The 13,944-nt window shown below is 40.4% G+C and overlaps 1 protein-coding gene across 10 annotated transcripts in view; it reads right to left on the bottom strand.

The window, feature by feature from the left end:
• DNM3 (dynamin 3) overlaps positions 1 to 13,944 on the bottom strand; it is a 180,348-nt gene that overhangs the window by 49,595 nt on the left and 116,809 nt on the right. For 7 of the 10 annotated variants that reach the window (XR_008450894.1, XM_054072462.1, XM_054072457.1 and 4 more), the window contains 2 exons: positions 7,830 to 7,941; positions 4,017 to 4,028 (listed from right to left, as the gene is read on the bottom strand). Coding sequence is in view for 9 of the 10 variants with exons in the window: in XM_054072462.1 (XP_053928437.1) it covers positions 4,017 to 4,028; positions 7,830 to 7,941 (124 nt within the window). In the remaining variant the exon portion in view is untranslated. Of the gene's footprint in view, positions 1 to 4,016; positions 4,029 to 4,153; positions 4,350 to 7,829; positions 7,942 to 13,944 lie in introns of those variants that run through there. The other 3 variants (XM_054072458.1, XM_054072463.1, XM_054072464.1) reach the window with 2 other exon arrangements.

Below are 13,944 nucleotides of genomic sequence, written 5' to 3'. Positions count from 1 at the left end.
TTTCTAGCTGAGGAACTGCACTCGAACCTGGACTTCAGCAACTCCTGAGCAGAACCACAGACCTCCATCTGGAATCTGGCTGGGGCGCTCGCAGAGCACCACGACAGCCGGTAACTGCCTGAGTCAGAGCTGGTGTCTTGGAGGTGACTGAAGACCTTTCAGACCCATGGTGGAATCTGAAAAAGAAAGCAATGTACAGTGCAAAGGTACATATGGCTCTTGGCACTACAGCCGCATTGACATGTCACTAGCCAGGCACGAGAGAGATGAACCGCAAGAGTTGCTGTCATACCCAGAGGTAGAATGAGCATCCTGACTGCACCAAGTTCCCATTTGCAAGGACTGTGTCAAGAGACCCTAAGACATCTGGCTGTCTTAATGAAGTAGCTGATCTGAAATCTTGCTTTAGTAAAACTACCTCCCTTCAAAGGGAAAAAGAAGGAAAAAAAGAAATAGAAAAAAGGGGGAAAAGGAGAAAAGGGAAAAGAAGAGAAATGGGAGAAAAGGAGAAAGGTGAAAAAAGGAAAGAGGGGAGAAAAAGGGGAAAAAAGAAAAAGACAGAAAAAAGGGAAAAGTGGGAGGAGGGCAATGTAGGTGGAGAAAGGAAAACGGGGAGAGGAAGAAAAAGGAGGAAAAAAGAAAAAGGAGAGAAAAAGAAAATAGGAGAAAAGGGGGGGGGAATGGAGTCAGGGAAGCAGGGTGGGGGGAAAGACTTGAATCTAAGCAATTAATATGTCACCAAGAAGTATTTTAAGGAATAACATGCAAACTGAGCTGGCAGGGAGAATATTTTCCTTCTCCTTTCAAAGCAAGTTCTGTTTTTCTCGAGAGCAATTTCAAACTAAATTACAGTAAGTGACTTGATGCCCAGTGAATGTTCATATGCACAGTACTTCCACACTGTGACATCTCCACTATTGCCAATGCAAAGATAGGATTTATATGCTCCAGTTCTACAGGTTTTGTAAAGGTATCAGCAAGCAAAGGATTTAGAAGATAAGAATTTTGTAGTCATTTCATCCACGAAAAGTAATTTAATCAGATTTGTTTAAATTTTCTCAAGCCTGAGGCTCAGCATGAAAGTGTTTGCTTAAGCAGAAATGACTGGCTAACTGGGCACTTGAGCATGGCAAAGGAAAGGTGGATTTTTTTATATTAAAAGGTGTTATTTTGGGATTTGGAGGGGTTTCTTTGTTGTTATTTTGCTGCTTGAATACCTAGGGACTTGGCATCAAAATTTCCTAAGGACACAGCATCTATCTCACCTGTCAACCTAACAACACTAGAAACACTCTGAAGATGGAGCTCATGAGAATGGCATATGTTTTGATGCTGTTGTTTTCAGAAAGCAGGCTCTGAAGGGCTGTTTAGGGGGAAAATTTTTTGTGTTTTTTTTGAAATGAGGGAGACTAAGATGCACAGGGGAAGGAGCAAATTCACAGTGGTGGATTAAGACGCTGAGAGGCATCCAGCTTCTCTGTCTTCAGCACCTGGACTGAAGGCACAAGGATCTGCACGACTCCACACAAAGCTCTGGTCTTCCTCTGCCTAAGGCTATGGAGAGGAGTTCAGTTTTAATACCAGTAAGACTGGGCTTGCCAACATGTGCTTGCTGAATGAGGTAGGTCTCCGTTACTTCATTCCACACAACCCCTTTACAGATTTTATCCAACAAAGCTTCTGAAAATATACTTAGCTTCAACCATGTGAAAAATCTCACTTGTACTAATGATTGTGCAACAATGAAAAGTAAGAAGTAGCCCACTGATGATTATAAATCCTCTTCACTTCCCTTTCCCTCCCTTTTTCTTAGGAACTCATTACTCCAATGTTTATTTTTACTTTTGTAAACATAAGAGTGCAAAGCTAAAGTCAGAGCGATAAAAGCAGCCACAATCTGAACGGGTGGGTGGGTACAGGATCTTTATGTGTGGACACAGGACATGATCCACAGTACAAATACCACACCAGGCAGTACTAGTTAGGAGGGTTACAGCTCTGCTAGATACCCAGTAAATCTGTACTTGTGTAGTAAGAAAGAATTACACAACTTTTAGAAACCATCATCATCCTCAGACTGCCACTCCTCTGTTCTCCCAACTCCTTCTCAAAAACTCTCATCACCTCTCAGCAGGTTTACCTGTTTAATTTTCCATGCCATTCAGTGCAGACGTCTCAAGATATTTGTGGGGTTTGAGCCCCTGCAGGCAGCTGCAGGTTAATTCTACCTAATTGGGACAACATAACCTCCAGAATCCAGCATGAATGAGCTGTGTGGAAGACAAGGGAGGGACACAGATAAGAATACAAAGGGTCCTTACAAGGAACCGGATCAGAAGGAAAGATCGGGATGGTTTTCATGAAGATTTCTTATGGAGTAACCTTCTGGCTGACAGCCCAGGCCAGAGGGAGAATGTTTCTGACCCTACAGTAAGAACTGCCCTTTGCTTAGTGTGAAAGAAGAGCTTACAGCTCCACCAACCCTCAGATCTCATAGGTTACTCTTATACTGCTTATACGTATCTTGCCTTGTTATTAATACTAGCAAATAACTCTATGTCAGGTGCTACCAGGCTTGACTGCTATGGGGTGCACAGCTCGGGTCTCTGGACAACGGGGCTGGTCCATATACTGCTGACCTCCAGACTCTGCCAGCCCCAAGAGCTCTTTGGTGCCCCATCTATCCTCATTTCCCTTGACAGAGCATCTACAGTCTGACCTCTCTCCTCTGGAAAGCAGATCAGCATCCACTGCAGCAGCAAACCCTTAAGTCAGCATGTCATAAAGAAACATTACAAACATTACCTTGATGTTCTAGCCTACACGTCAACATTTACATTTCACACCACCTCCTATGTAAAGTCCCTCTCTCCACGCCATTAACACACCACCTCTCTTAACCCCGCCCCACCGACACTAGGAGCTCTGGCTCTCAGGCACACCAGGAACACAGATGACGTTTGGTGCTTTTCAGCCCAGCTACTCTGGTGACAGAAGTGGTTAAAAATACAAAAATTAAAAGCAGACAAATTTCCTCAACCTTCAGAACATTTAAAACCCAACTGGGTCTTTCCCAAATACCCCAGAAATGCTTCAAGCTCACAAGGAGATGCTGCAGGCAATATTTCAGGGGTCAGTTTCAACATCTTTGGATGCTCCGGATACATCTTCCCAAGGGTTAACGTACCAAAGCAGGAAAGAGCAGGGAAAAAGCACAAAAGCTATGTAACTCCTTTCCGTTGTATGACAAACTCTGCATCATATTCCAAAGTGTGAGATGCGCAGTTTCCATTCTTCAGCTCAGTAGAAACAGCATAAAAAAGTACTAACCCTGGGAAGTGCTTGATTATTAGTGTATCAGATCAATATCAGCAAAACTGTCTTTTTATGCGCTGCTTAGTTTCAAAAAAACCTACCACACATATTTCGGCTCTCCCTCTCCACACCCCACACCCTTCTGCTGGTGTCCAGCTGGAACACATCAAGGGTCTAGAAGCCAAGGCAAATGTTGACCCCACCCTCCTCCATCCATTTTAAGGCACCTTCAAAGCCAGTACACTGATCTAGTTCAGCTTAGCCAACAACGCCAGCAAATCTGTTATTTAAGACTTTAGTGCTGGGGTTTTTATAACTGCCCATTAATACGAGCTTTGATGTATGGTCAAAAAATCCAGCTGTAATGAGTTTCATCAGACTGTAGTAACCTTTCCTCAGAAGGTCTTTATTACTATACCTTCACAATCTTTGGTTCCAAAATCATTTTATAGTATCATTCTTATTGAACTGCCTTAAAAAAAACACACTCAGCAATACTTAACACATCTCCTTCCCCAAAATTAAAGCAAAGAGCTGATAACAGTTTTCCAGGAGACACTTTTTCGCCCACATTTGTAATAGGAGTTTGCTCTTCAGGGTATGCAGGCAATAGTTGGGTGAACCACAAGAGAAACCAATTTTCCTGAAAAAAACCTTCAGACAGGATACAAAAGGATTTTGGAAAAGGACAAAGAACTTACTCTGTTGTTCCCCTTTGTGGGATGCAGCAAGGAGGAAAGAAGGGGGGAAAAAAAAAAGTATTAGATACATTTATTTTACATGCATTCAGTCTAACTCGTACAGTTCTGGAAAGAGCTCAAACCAAGTGAGGAACTGACTCATAGACCATTCACTGACTCCTTCAGTTAGGCAGCTTCCAGGAGAGCACAGGACATTCACAAAGGATTTAGAATCTTGAGTGAAGTTGTAAATTCACACTGGTTTTCAAAATTTCCTCTCTACAGAAACATTCTGATTCACTTCTGCTTCCTCCGGTGTAAAATCAGGAGCAGCTCCAGGGAAGTCGATGGACACTAACACAAGGGAGAAGAAAATGAGGCCTGAAGTGATCTAGGGATGGGATGGAAGCCAGAGGGATTTTCACGCACTGGTAACGCTGAGCTTCCACTAGGCAAAGCAACCCACTAAACACGTCTACTTACCCTTGCCTGGCAGCCACTCCCTACAACACGGCTATGAATGGCAAGTTTCACCATCCAATGCTTTTTAAAAAGCAAATAGTGAGCTTTAAGATTATTATTAATCATAATAAAAAAAAGAGGGGATCACATTAGGGGAGAGGGGAAAAGGAATGGACAATGCTAGAAAGGTGAAGTGTGTGGAGCAAGTTACAAAAAACATCTGTGCTGTTATTTTTTTTAATTGTGAGTTTTGCCACGAGCTGGCATGACCGGTGTGTATTATACAGTGGGAAGTCAGCCAAAGTAAACACCAGTCTACAGTTGAGAAATACAGTCTGGAAAGCTGGAAAGGTTAGTGACAAAGTTCTAGTCATTTGTTAAAAAAGGAGTGTTTTGGATGCATCCGTCCAGAAACCCAGCAGTAAAGTCAGCTGGTAAATGGATATCCCGTTTCAAAGTGAATTGGCCAGAAGATGATTTATATCAAGCAAGCTGACTTGCATACAGGTTGGAAAAATAAAAATACTGATTCATTGCTATCTGGGTGGCTGTCAAAGCCCACGTCCTGACAAAAACAAATCTCCTTCAGGAAGAAGGTGACTTGGCAAACTGCAAAAGAATTCAGGGGCTCATAGACCAACATTGAGGGGTGATTAAAGACAGTTAACAAGAGAGTGAATAAGTGAGTATGAGCGGAGTGCACACCCCCATGCGCAGGGGGCCAGGGAAGGCAGGCAAAATGAAGCGAGGAAATGGAGGAATCAAGTGACAGCCAGCCTTTTTAATGCATTAATGAGATTTGTTGGGGCAAAAAGTAAAATTAAAAATCATCAACCTCAGACTTAGTTTACAGGATTAAATTAGCAAAAGAGACTTTCTATTAATGGCAGTAAGTACTGAGCCCACTTAATGGCACCATTTTAAGTAGCACTAGTAAAAAAACCAACAGAAATATTAATATTCTTAAGCAATTTTCCCATGGTGAGAATTCAGAATAAATCTCTAATTCCTTTTTCTCCTTCCACTGGAGAAAGAATCCAGCTAGGGGCAACTGTGTTGGGTTTTACATCAGTGTCGTTGTATGCGAGCAGCAGAACTGTTAATGAAAGCACACAGCTTGGCTTTCAAACCGCAGGCTGTGCGCGCTGCTCTGGCAGTTACAGAAAGCAGGCCAGCCTCCTCACTGCAGTGCTCCAGGTTTACAGCACTATTAATCTATTTTTCATTTCTAAGCAGCAATTTTTCTACTTCTAGTGCCAAAGCCTTGGATACTCAAGAGTTCCCAGCTGCGACTTGCACATGGAAAAGAGCGAGAGGGTCAGTCCGGGAAGGGGCTAGGGTACCTCTCTGCCTTCCTAACTCTGGGATTGCAAAGCTGTGGGGAATCACTGAAGCAAATGCAGGTTTCTGCCGTTTCCTGGCAGTCTCTCTTACATAGAAACACGGTCTCTAAATCTTTGAAGGAGAATAAAAGACTGGGGAAGGTGTCTCTAAAACTATTTTATAGTGACAGAGAAGGTGCTAAACTTGAGTGTGCACAGGATTTTAATGAAACACTGCTGATTTTTCTTTAAGCTCTACTGAAGCTTCTCCAGCACCCTTGGCCTTGGAGCTTTTGCTTTATGAAATTCAGAACTTCTATCAGCAGGCTCGTAGTTCACATTTGGACCTCCAGCCCTGTAGGACCAAAGTGCTTTGCTAGACTAGAGCAGCATCACGCATCTTGCCTACGCAGCCTGATAGACTAGTGGTGAATTTAAAACTATGAGGTTTGGAACAATGATGTTCACTCTTTTTGAAATATACGGATAATTCCAGATCAAAGGAGAACTGAATTTTTACTCTCTTCTACTTTGGTCTCTCAAGGAAGTCTCTCATCTTGTATCTAAGACTTCTTTAACAGACGAACTTAAGCAAAACCAAGAATTCTTCAGAAAACATACTTTGAATACAAAATATTTTTAGGGGGAAGGGAGAGAGAGGAAGACAGAATAGAAGTTCAGAAATCCAACTTACTTGTCTTGTTTAAATATAAAGAAACAGATATATGAATATGATAAAGACGTCACAGAATACAAAATTAAACCAGAGGCAACAACGTGCTGTTTTGACACCATTATTAAAACCTGAGCAAGACTACAGAACAATACACTATTTTGAACCCGGTAATTAATTGGGTAACTTCTCAAAACTAATCATTGTAAATTGACTTCTGATGGTCTTAGGGGAGAACTGATCTACCGGGACAGGCAGCACTGGAGAGGGATCGAAAATATTTATTTTTAAAACATGTAAAGTCTCTGGCTAAATTCCTATGGGATCTATCTTAAAAAAGTCATCATCACCATTTATTCCTACAATAACTGGTGAATCTAGAGGTTCAATGATTCATCTTTTGATGGTGGCCTTGAAACTCAGTATGAGGAGAGGAAGCTGAGGGACATTTGTGTGCATGAACAGCAGCTGGTGAGGATGCAGACAGAATTATATGGGAAGCCACAGAGTATCAAAAGTGTAGGCGAAATCTGAGGAATAGAAAGATGAAGGTGGGAGACAGCATAAAATCCTGGACTCAAGGAGCCTGGCCTTCCCATGAAAAACAAGCAGGAAGAACAAATTCCATCAAAATTGAAGCATTATTTCTCAGAACAGACCTTCTGCTGAAGGAATCTAGCAGACCAGCAGACTCACTGAAGAAAGGGGAACCACCCACTGGAGAAACTTGCAAAGCACAAGTGACAGGTATTTTGTTAGTCAGCCTTCTTTCTGGATAATCTCAAAACTTCACTCAATATTAAATATCAAAACAACTAAGCTCAAAAAATATGAAATGGCAATTGGGCATATTCCATTTCCCAACTTTCTGTCTCTTCTGTTAAATTAATAAAGGGTTTTTTTATACTGCATCACATTCAATTTGCTCCACATGATAATTAGCTGAGTCAAACTGCCTTTTGAAACGTTTAGCATGCGTTTGATACACAAAAACCACACAGTGAATCAGTACAGCAAATATACATGATTGCCTGGAATGCTTCTGTCAGTTGAAGAAACTCTTCAAAGCACATCTTTACCTTACAAGACCTAAATAGAACCGATGAAACCACAAATTTCTCAACACTTTTACTGGACAGATGCAATTCATAACATTTTGGAAGGTTTGGTTGCTGGTTTTTTTTTAATATTGAGGTTTGACGCACAAATTGATCTTAAAATATTTCATTATATTTCAAAATCATCACGGAATAGCGCAATGAAAAAGCTGCCATTTCTTGAGAGATCCGCACACATCGTGTTTACTCAGATGACACAATTGTTTTTTCTGACTCAAACAGAGCATCTACTGGAAAACTACTGAGCTGTTGAACTTACTGAGGATTTATCAGGATAGACACCAGCTCGCAGCAGAGATGCCTTCCAGGAATCCACCTCCTCTTGAGAGTCACAGGCCAGCTCAAGGAAACGGTAATCCTTGTAAACATTCCTGGAACAAAGAGCATCACTTTGTAAAACTAGCGTTTTACTGCACTGCATCATGCATGCAGCATTTTAAATTAAAAATCCTCTGGGATCAGAAGTTGCTTCATAATTGTTTTGGACAACAGAGTTTATCAGACAGGTGCTCTTTTAATAATTACATGGAGTACTTAGAAATATCTTAGAATGCTACAGCACAGCTCTGGAAATTGTAATCATCTGAAAGCACCGTGAAAGTACTTAAAAATCAGTTTTCCAGCCTTTGCCAAAATGGAGCACTTTTAGGAAAAAAAAAGGCTGTAGTGATCCGAGGACAAACACATAGGATGTGCCATTCAAACTTCAGGTCCTGCGACTGATTGCTGCAGTAACAAGCAAGTACCAAATAATTCACGATGCAACCTTTTCTCACATTCAGTCCTTCCAGTGCCTTATATACTCTTTTAGCTTTCAGATAATATCAGTAAAAGGGGAAAGAAACCAACGATAATCAGATACTTAAAAAAACCCCCGAAACAAACCTCTATTGTTGGCCATGACGGTAAGAAAACTGTAACATTTTTAAGTAACACCTCTTGCAGGTAATTATATAATTAGGTAAGTATAGGGAATCACTTAATGGAAGAAAAGAGAAAGAAGGAAAAATACATAATATGGAGGAAGGTGGTACTTGTAAATTCTCCAACAAACAGAACACATTTTCCCCTTATGGTTTAGCCATTAGTTTCCAAATTCAAATTCTATACACAGACGAGATCGCTGTAAATTTGTCGTCCAAAAGTCTTTTTAGGAAAGGCCACAAGCTTAGCTGACAAAAGTTAGGAAACCACATTTTACTAGATCTTAACAGTTGCACAAGATTCAATCTTCCATCGCAACCAGACTGTTTTTGTTTCTTAGCAAGCCAGAGAGGGAGTGGGGGTGGAGAGGGGGATGATGGAGATTCCTTAACTTTCAAAGACAACAAGGACAAGGGCTTCTTTGGTTTCATTACACAACTACAGAGGTCACTTCTACCCCGTATTTTGAGAAAACTAGTTTGAATACACTATAGGAGGAGGAAATAAAACTATTATTAACACTGCCTAGGCAAATCTCTTTCGCATTCAGGGACTGGTGGGATTTCACCATCATACTGCCAGAATACAACTGACTTGATCTAATTCTCACTCACACAAGTGCTTCTCCCTTCCCAACAGTGTCACCAGACAGCTCCTAGCCCTGCTTTTTGGGGCAGTCTCAGGAAACAGATGGGGTGGAAAAATTGTAACTGAACAGTAGGTGCTCAGGCCTAAGCATGAAGAAGCAGTGACACTTAATCATTGAATTACCAGCTGTGAAACCGCAGTGTGGCAACCTCAGTATACTCACCTCTAAACGGGGAAATATTAGCAAGCTAATGCCTGGCATTCAAAACTGCAAAGAATAAAGGCATCTTCTGCTCAGCACCAGGCTCACATTACTCCTCGAATGTGCGGACTGGAGACGCCACGGGAGCGTGCTTTGGTGCTGCTCAGAACAGCACACGTGTTTCCTTCCCAGAGGAACCAACCCACAAAGGGACAGAGACCCTAAAGAGTCAGGTCCCATAGTTTGGTCAAAGCCACTGACAGTACGGACAACAGAAAGCTTTATGGATTATTGATTAGAAATTTAAAGTTAACCCTTTTTCTTCCCAGACTCCAAGTGTATTAAACCTGCCTTAAGACAAATAATAGTCTGGATGACCTCCTCAGATGCCATTATCTTGAACTGATGACTAAACTGAATTTTATTCAGTTTTCAACATTGTTGACTCCAACTCAACTGTTACTGAACAAAACAAGGAATTCAACAAAAATAAAGAGAGGAGCAAAATGAAATTGCCAGAGAAAAAAATGCTTTAATTTATTGTTGGGAGAAACTTTTTACAGAGATAAGATTTTTGGCAAAGTTAACAAAGCAGCTATAACTTTGAAGAAATAGGAAGCTGAAATGGTGAAAGGCTACTCTCAGAAAAGATGACTAAAAATAACAACAGAGCAAATAAAGACTGTAAAACACAGTGATAGGGAAGTTCCAAAAATACTTATCTGCAAGAGCAAAACAACATGACACCAGTTTGTGAAAACATTTTTTCAAGACTGTCATGTTATATATTAAAGTTTTTGGCATTCTGCAGCTTGCTACATCAAGCGTAGCTGTATGAGAAGGGATTTTAGCCAACCACTTTGAACACATGGGAGATGGCAGTCCTGTGTTCCTGTCTCTGTATCAAGAAGTTTCTTAGGTCTAGGGACACCTTATGACCATGCAATTGATGTCTTCAGCTCTCCAAGGTCTCTCTCCCTGTAGTACGAGAGCTCCACCATGTTATTGTATCTACTCTTACTCCATCACCATCACAGAGGAGGACAGGTTTCAGCTTCATAGCATGAATTAGGAACCAAAGGGTATACATACAGAGTCAGAACTCGTAGAAAGCTTGCAGGAGGGCAGGTAAACAGATGCTTGCCTCCCACAGCAGCTTCTTTGCTACCAGAATCCCTTTGCCTTTCTTTCTTCCAGAAAGGCTGACAGGCATAGGAACTTTTCAAAGGAAAAAAATCCCAAGTAGCCTCTGAAAAGTGTGTCCTTTTTCTGTTACTAGTGGAATTCTATAGAATCACATTAACATGTTTTACTCATTAGGAATCCACTGGCGTCTCACGGAAAGCTGTAAAACTGCTCTTGCAAACAATTCAGATTTTCTGGTTTGTTCTCTCTCCCACTTTTTAAAATTGCTGAAGATATCAGCAGAGAAACAGTTACTACTCAATCCTTACCTACTGAGTCCATATGGAATACAGTAAGGTTGTGTTCTAATTGTCACCTCTATAGCAGCTAAATGGGATGTTATACATCAAAGAGAATAATATAATACAGGACGCCAAGAAGGGTAAAGATGAACTCTCAACAATACAAATCTGGTTGATATTCAGGCACCTTCAAATCTAAGAGACTGCAGAAATAAAATGGATTCAATAAATGGGAACATGCTTAGAAGTGCAATTTGTGTGTAACATTTCCCTTGAATGCTTAACAGTTTTAAAATGTGAACACATAAACATGGAAGCTGTGTGCAAAGCTGCATGTATACACCACACCTACCGAAGCAGCTTCCTCCTGTAGATTCTCATCATTGTAATTTCATATCCTGCATAGTACATGAAAATACATCTATAGTGGCATGACTGGAAATTAACACAGTTACTTTTTTTTTCCCCCAAATGAAAAATACAGAAAGTTCCCATTTGTTATCTGTAGATTTTAACATATTCTAATTAAATAAACCTCAAGAACTGCATTCCAGAAAGAACACAACATAATTGCTTATGGAGATGAACAGACAATTGAACTAAAAGCATCACTTCTGACTACTCAATGGTTCCATGCTCAGGACACACCTTTTCTCTTGAAAGACCAGTAGATACCCAGCTGTAACTTCTTCACTTTATTATTACCTTTGTTTCCTGCTTACTGGATTCCCTGTCCCCAAACGAATTTTCAAGGCCCAAAGCAAATTTTCTAGTGCAGAAATTACCTTTACATTGTCCATAATTATTTCTCTAACCCTTCCCACCCCAGAATAATCCTAATGTGAAAATGCAGGGTTGAGGCAAGGTATTTGAAAGTGTATAAGGGGAAACAGAGAAGTGACAGACAGGATTGAAGACAGCCCAAGACCTCAAGATTTAGAGCATCTCTTGCAAGTTCTTAATACTAAGATAAGGTTAAACATTTATCTCCAACAAACCTGGAAAGATTTTAAAGGCTGTAGACTTATTGTAAATCCAGTCGATACACATGCATATATATTCATGCATACCTACATATTAACTCTACACAGACAGATTTTAGTTTGAGTTGGATCTGGAACATTTCAGTAGACAAAAATGCACTGTATGTGGATGTAATTTTTTTCATATATAGAGAAAATATAAACCAAGATAAATGAAGATGCATTTAGTCTTGCCAACACGGGAAGAGACAGAACAGCAATTACAAAGCAAGAATATTAGTGATTTTTTTTAGAATTGTGCTCCAAAGACCACAAACTCACATTTAACTTTGCAGTCACACTGGAACAAGTGAGGCTTCTCACATACTGAAAGGTAAAGGATTATCTTTTTACAGGGATTTCAAACAACTGTACTTTTCATCTCAAATGATTTTTTGGGTAAATACCTGGTCTTTTTATTAGGATGCAAGCAAAGTTAAAATGAACATTAAAAATCTGGAATCAAACGCAAATCAGCCCAATTCTATTCCAGGAAAACCACAAAAGATTAAATTCTTAGATATTTCTTATTTGATTGGAAATGAAATCATACAGAATATGGGTTTCATAAATAGTCACTAAAGCGGAAAAAGGGAGAGAATAACTCCAGATACTCCAAATATACACGCACAACTGAGAAAGATAATCTTGGATGAAAGACTACTGCGCATTCTCTACTTGTTCAGCCTGCAACTCCACTGTGGACACTGCTTATTGAGCCTCAGTCTTAGCCTACCATTTTAGACACCTGTAATTTCACAATGGCTGGTTTGAATATACGCACCACATTTCATTAGAAAAAGCTCTACTAGGACCTCCACAAATCATATATTATAAAGAAACAAACCCAACCATCTGCTCTGAGTTAACAGCAATGACTAACACTTTCTATCAAGGCATGCCATTTCAGATCAGCTCAATGTGACTGCTAATTAAAATTAATTACACGTGTCTCTGAAGATTTTCTCTTAACATTCAGAAAAGCCAAAGAGACAACCTCTGAGTTTGTGTCATGAAATAATAGCACTTAAGCATTTTTACCACCTAACTCATGGAAGCAGTCTCTCAGAAGCATAGGGATCTTCTCAAGTTCACACACACAAGTACACGTGCAAACCCATTCTATTTTAATGTGAAAATGTGCAGAAGATATGCTGATCAGTATATAGGCAAGCCTGGACAATGAAGTGTCTAAAGTTCTGTATGTAACCCAGAACAGAAATACAGCCAAACCTAACATCACATTGGCCAAAATCTGCAGCAGTAACTGTAACTGGCACTAAAATGTTCCATAACTCCCTGCTGAAGAAGGTTCGATCCTTTTCGTGGTGAGGGATGGAAGTCGGTTTTGGAATCTGCATTGGGGCCACACAGATGCAAAAGCTGCTCACAGCTGTCAGAGCCTCACGGCGCACAGAGGGATTGCATCTCCTGCTCCAGTACTGTGTTTCTCTGGATGGAGCAGTGGAACCCAGACCTTGCTGGTCTGAGCAAGGTGAAGTTGTCTTGCAGACTGGGTTGAATTTACCAGCCGTGACTTGGCCAATGCTTACAACACCCATGCCTCTTGTAGGTGTCACTAACCTTTCAGACCCTGCACAATCACTTAGGGAACTGTCTTCAAGTCCAGTGTAACTGTCATATTTAAGGAATGGGTTTGGCATTGATGTATCCTGTCCCCGAGAACCTTTTTTTTGCCTTGCAATACCAGTTTTAAACCTTAATACCTGCACCACCTATCCACCATACTATGTATTATTTATCCTACAAAGAATTCTTGTCAATAATGACAAAAAGAAAATATTCCAGAAAAAAAAAACCCTGTTTGGTTTTTTTTTTTTTTCCTTTTCTGTTAATGCAATGGGCTTGGGGATAAAGGCTAGTTATTTCTTGGGCTTATATATTTTTCCTATTCGTAAGTATTATATTCACTAGCATCTTAGAAGTTTGTTTATAAACACTAGCCGATTTTTTGTGGATTACATTTGTGTGTGTTTTAATTAAACAGATTCTCATTCTTGCTCTGAATAGCTTACAGTCCAGCTTTTCCTGGGGCTTAGCTTTCTGAGTAATTCAAAAACAGTAACTAAACATACATCTCATCTTAGGCTTTCTCCTTTAGCCTGGCCTCCATCCAACACCTCCTCTGACCCGGTCTCCTTTCACTAGTTCCCTCTATTTTGGCTCTTGCCCAATTTCCCCTATATATGG

Source organism: Cuculus canorus, chromosome 8, assembly GCF_017976375.1.
Source record: "Cuculus canorus isolate bCucCan1 chromosome 8, bCucCan1.pri, whole genome shotgun sequence".
NCBI lineage: Eukaryota > Metazoa > Chordata > Aves > Cuculiformes > Cuculidae > Cuculus > Cuculus canorus.
This window is presented reverse-complemented; position numbering and strand designations above follow the sequence as displayed.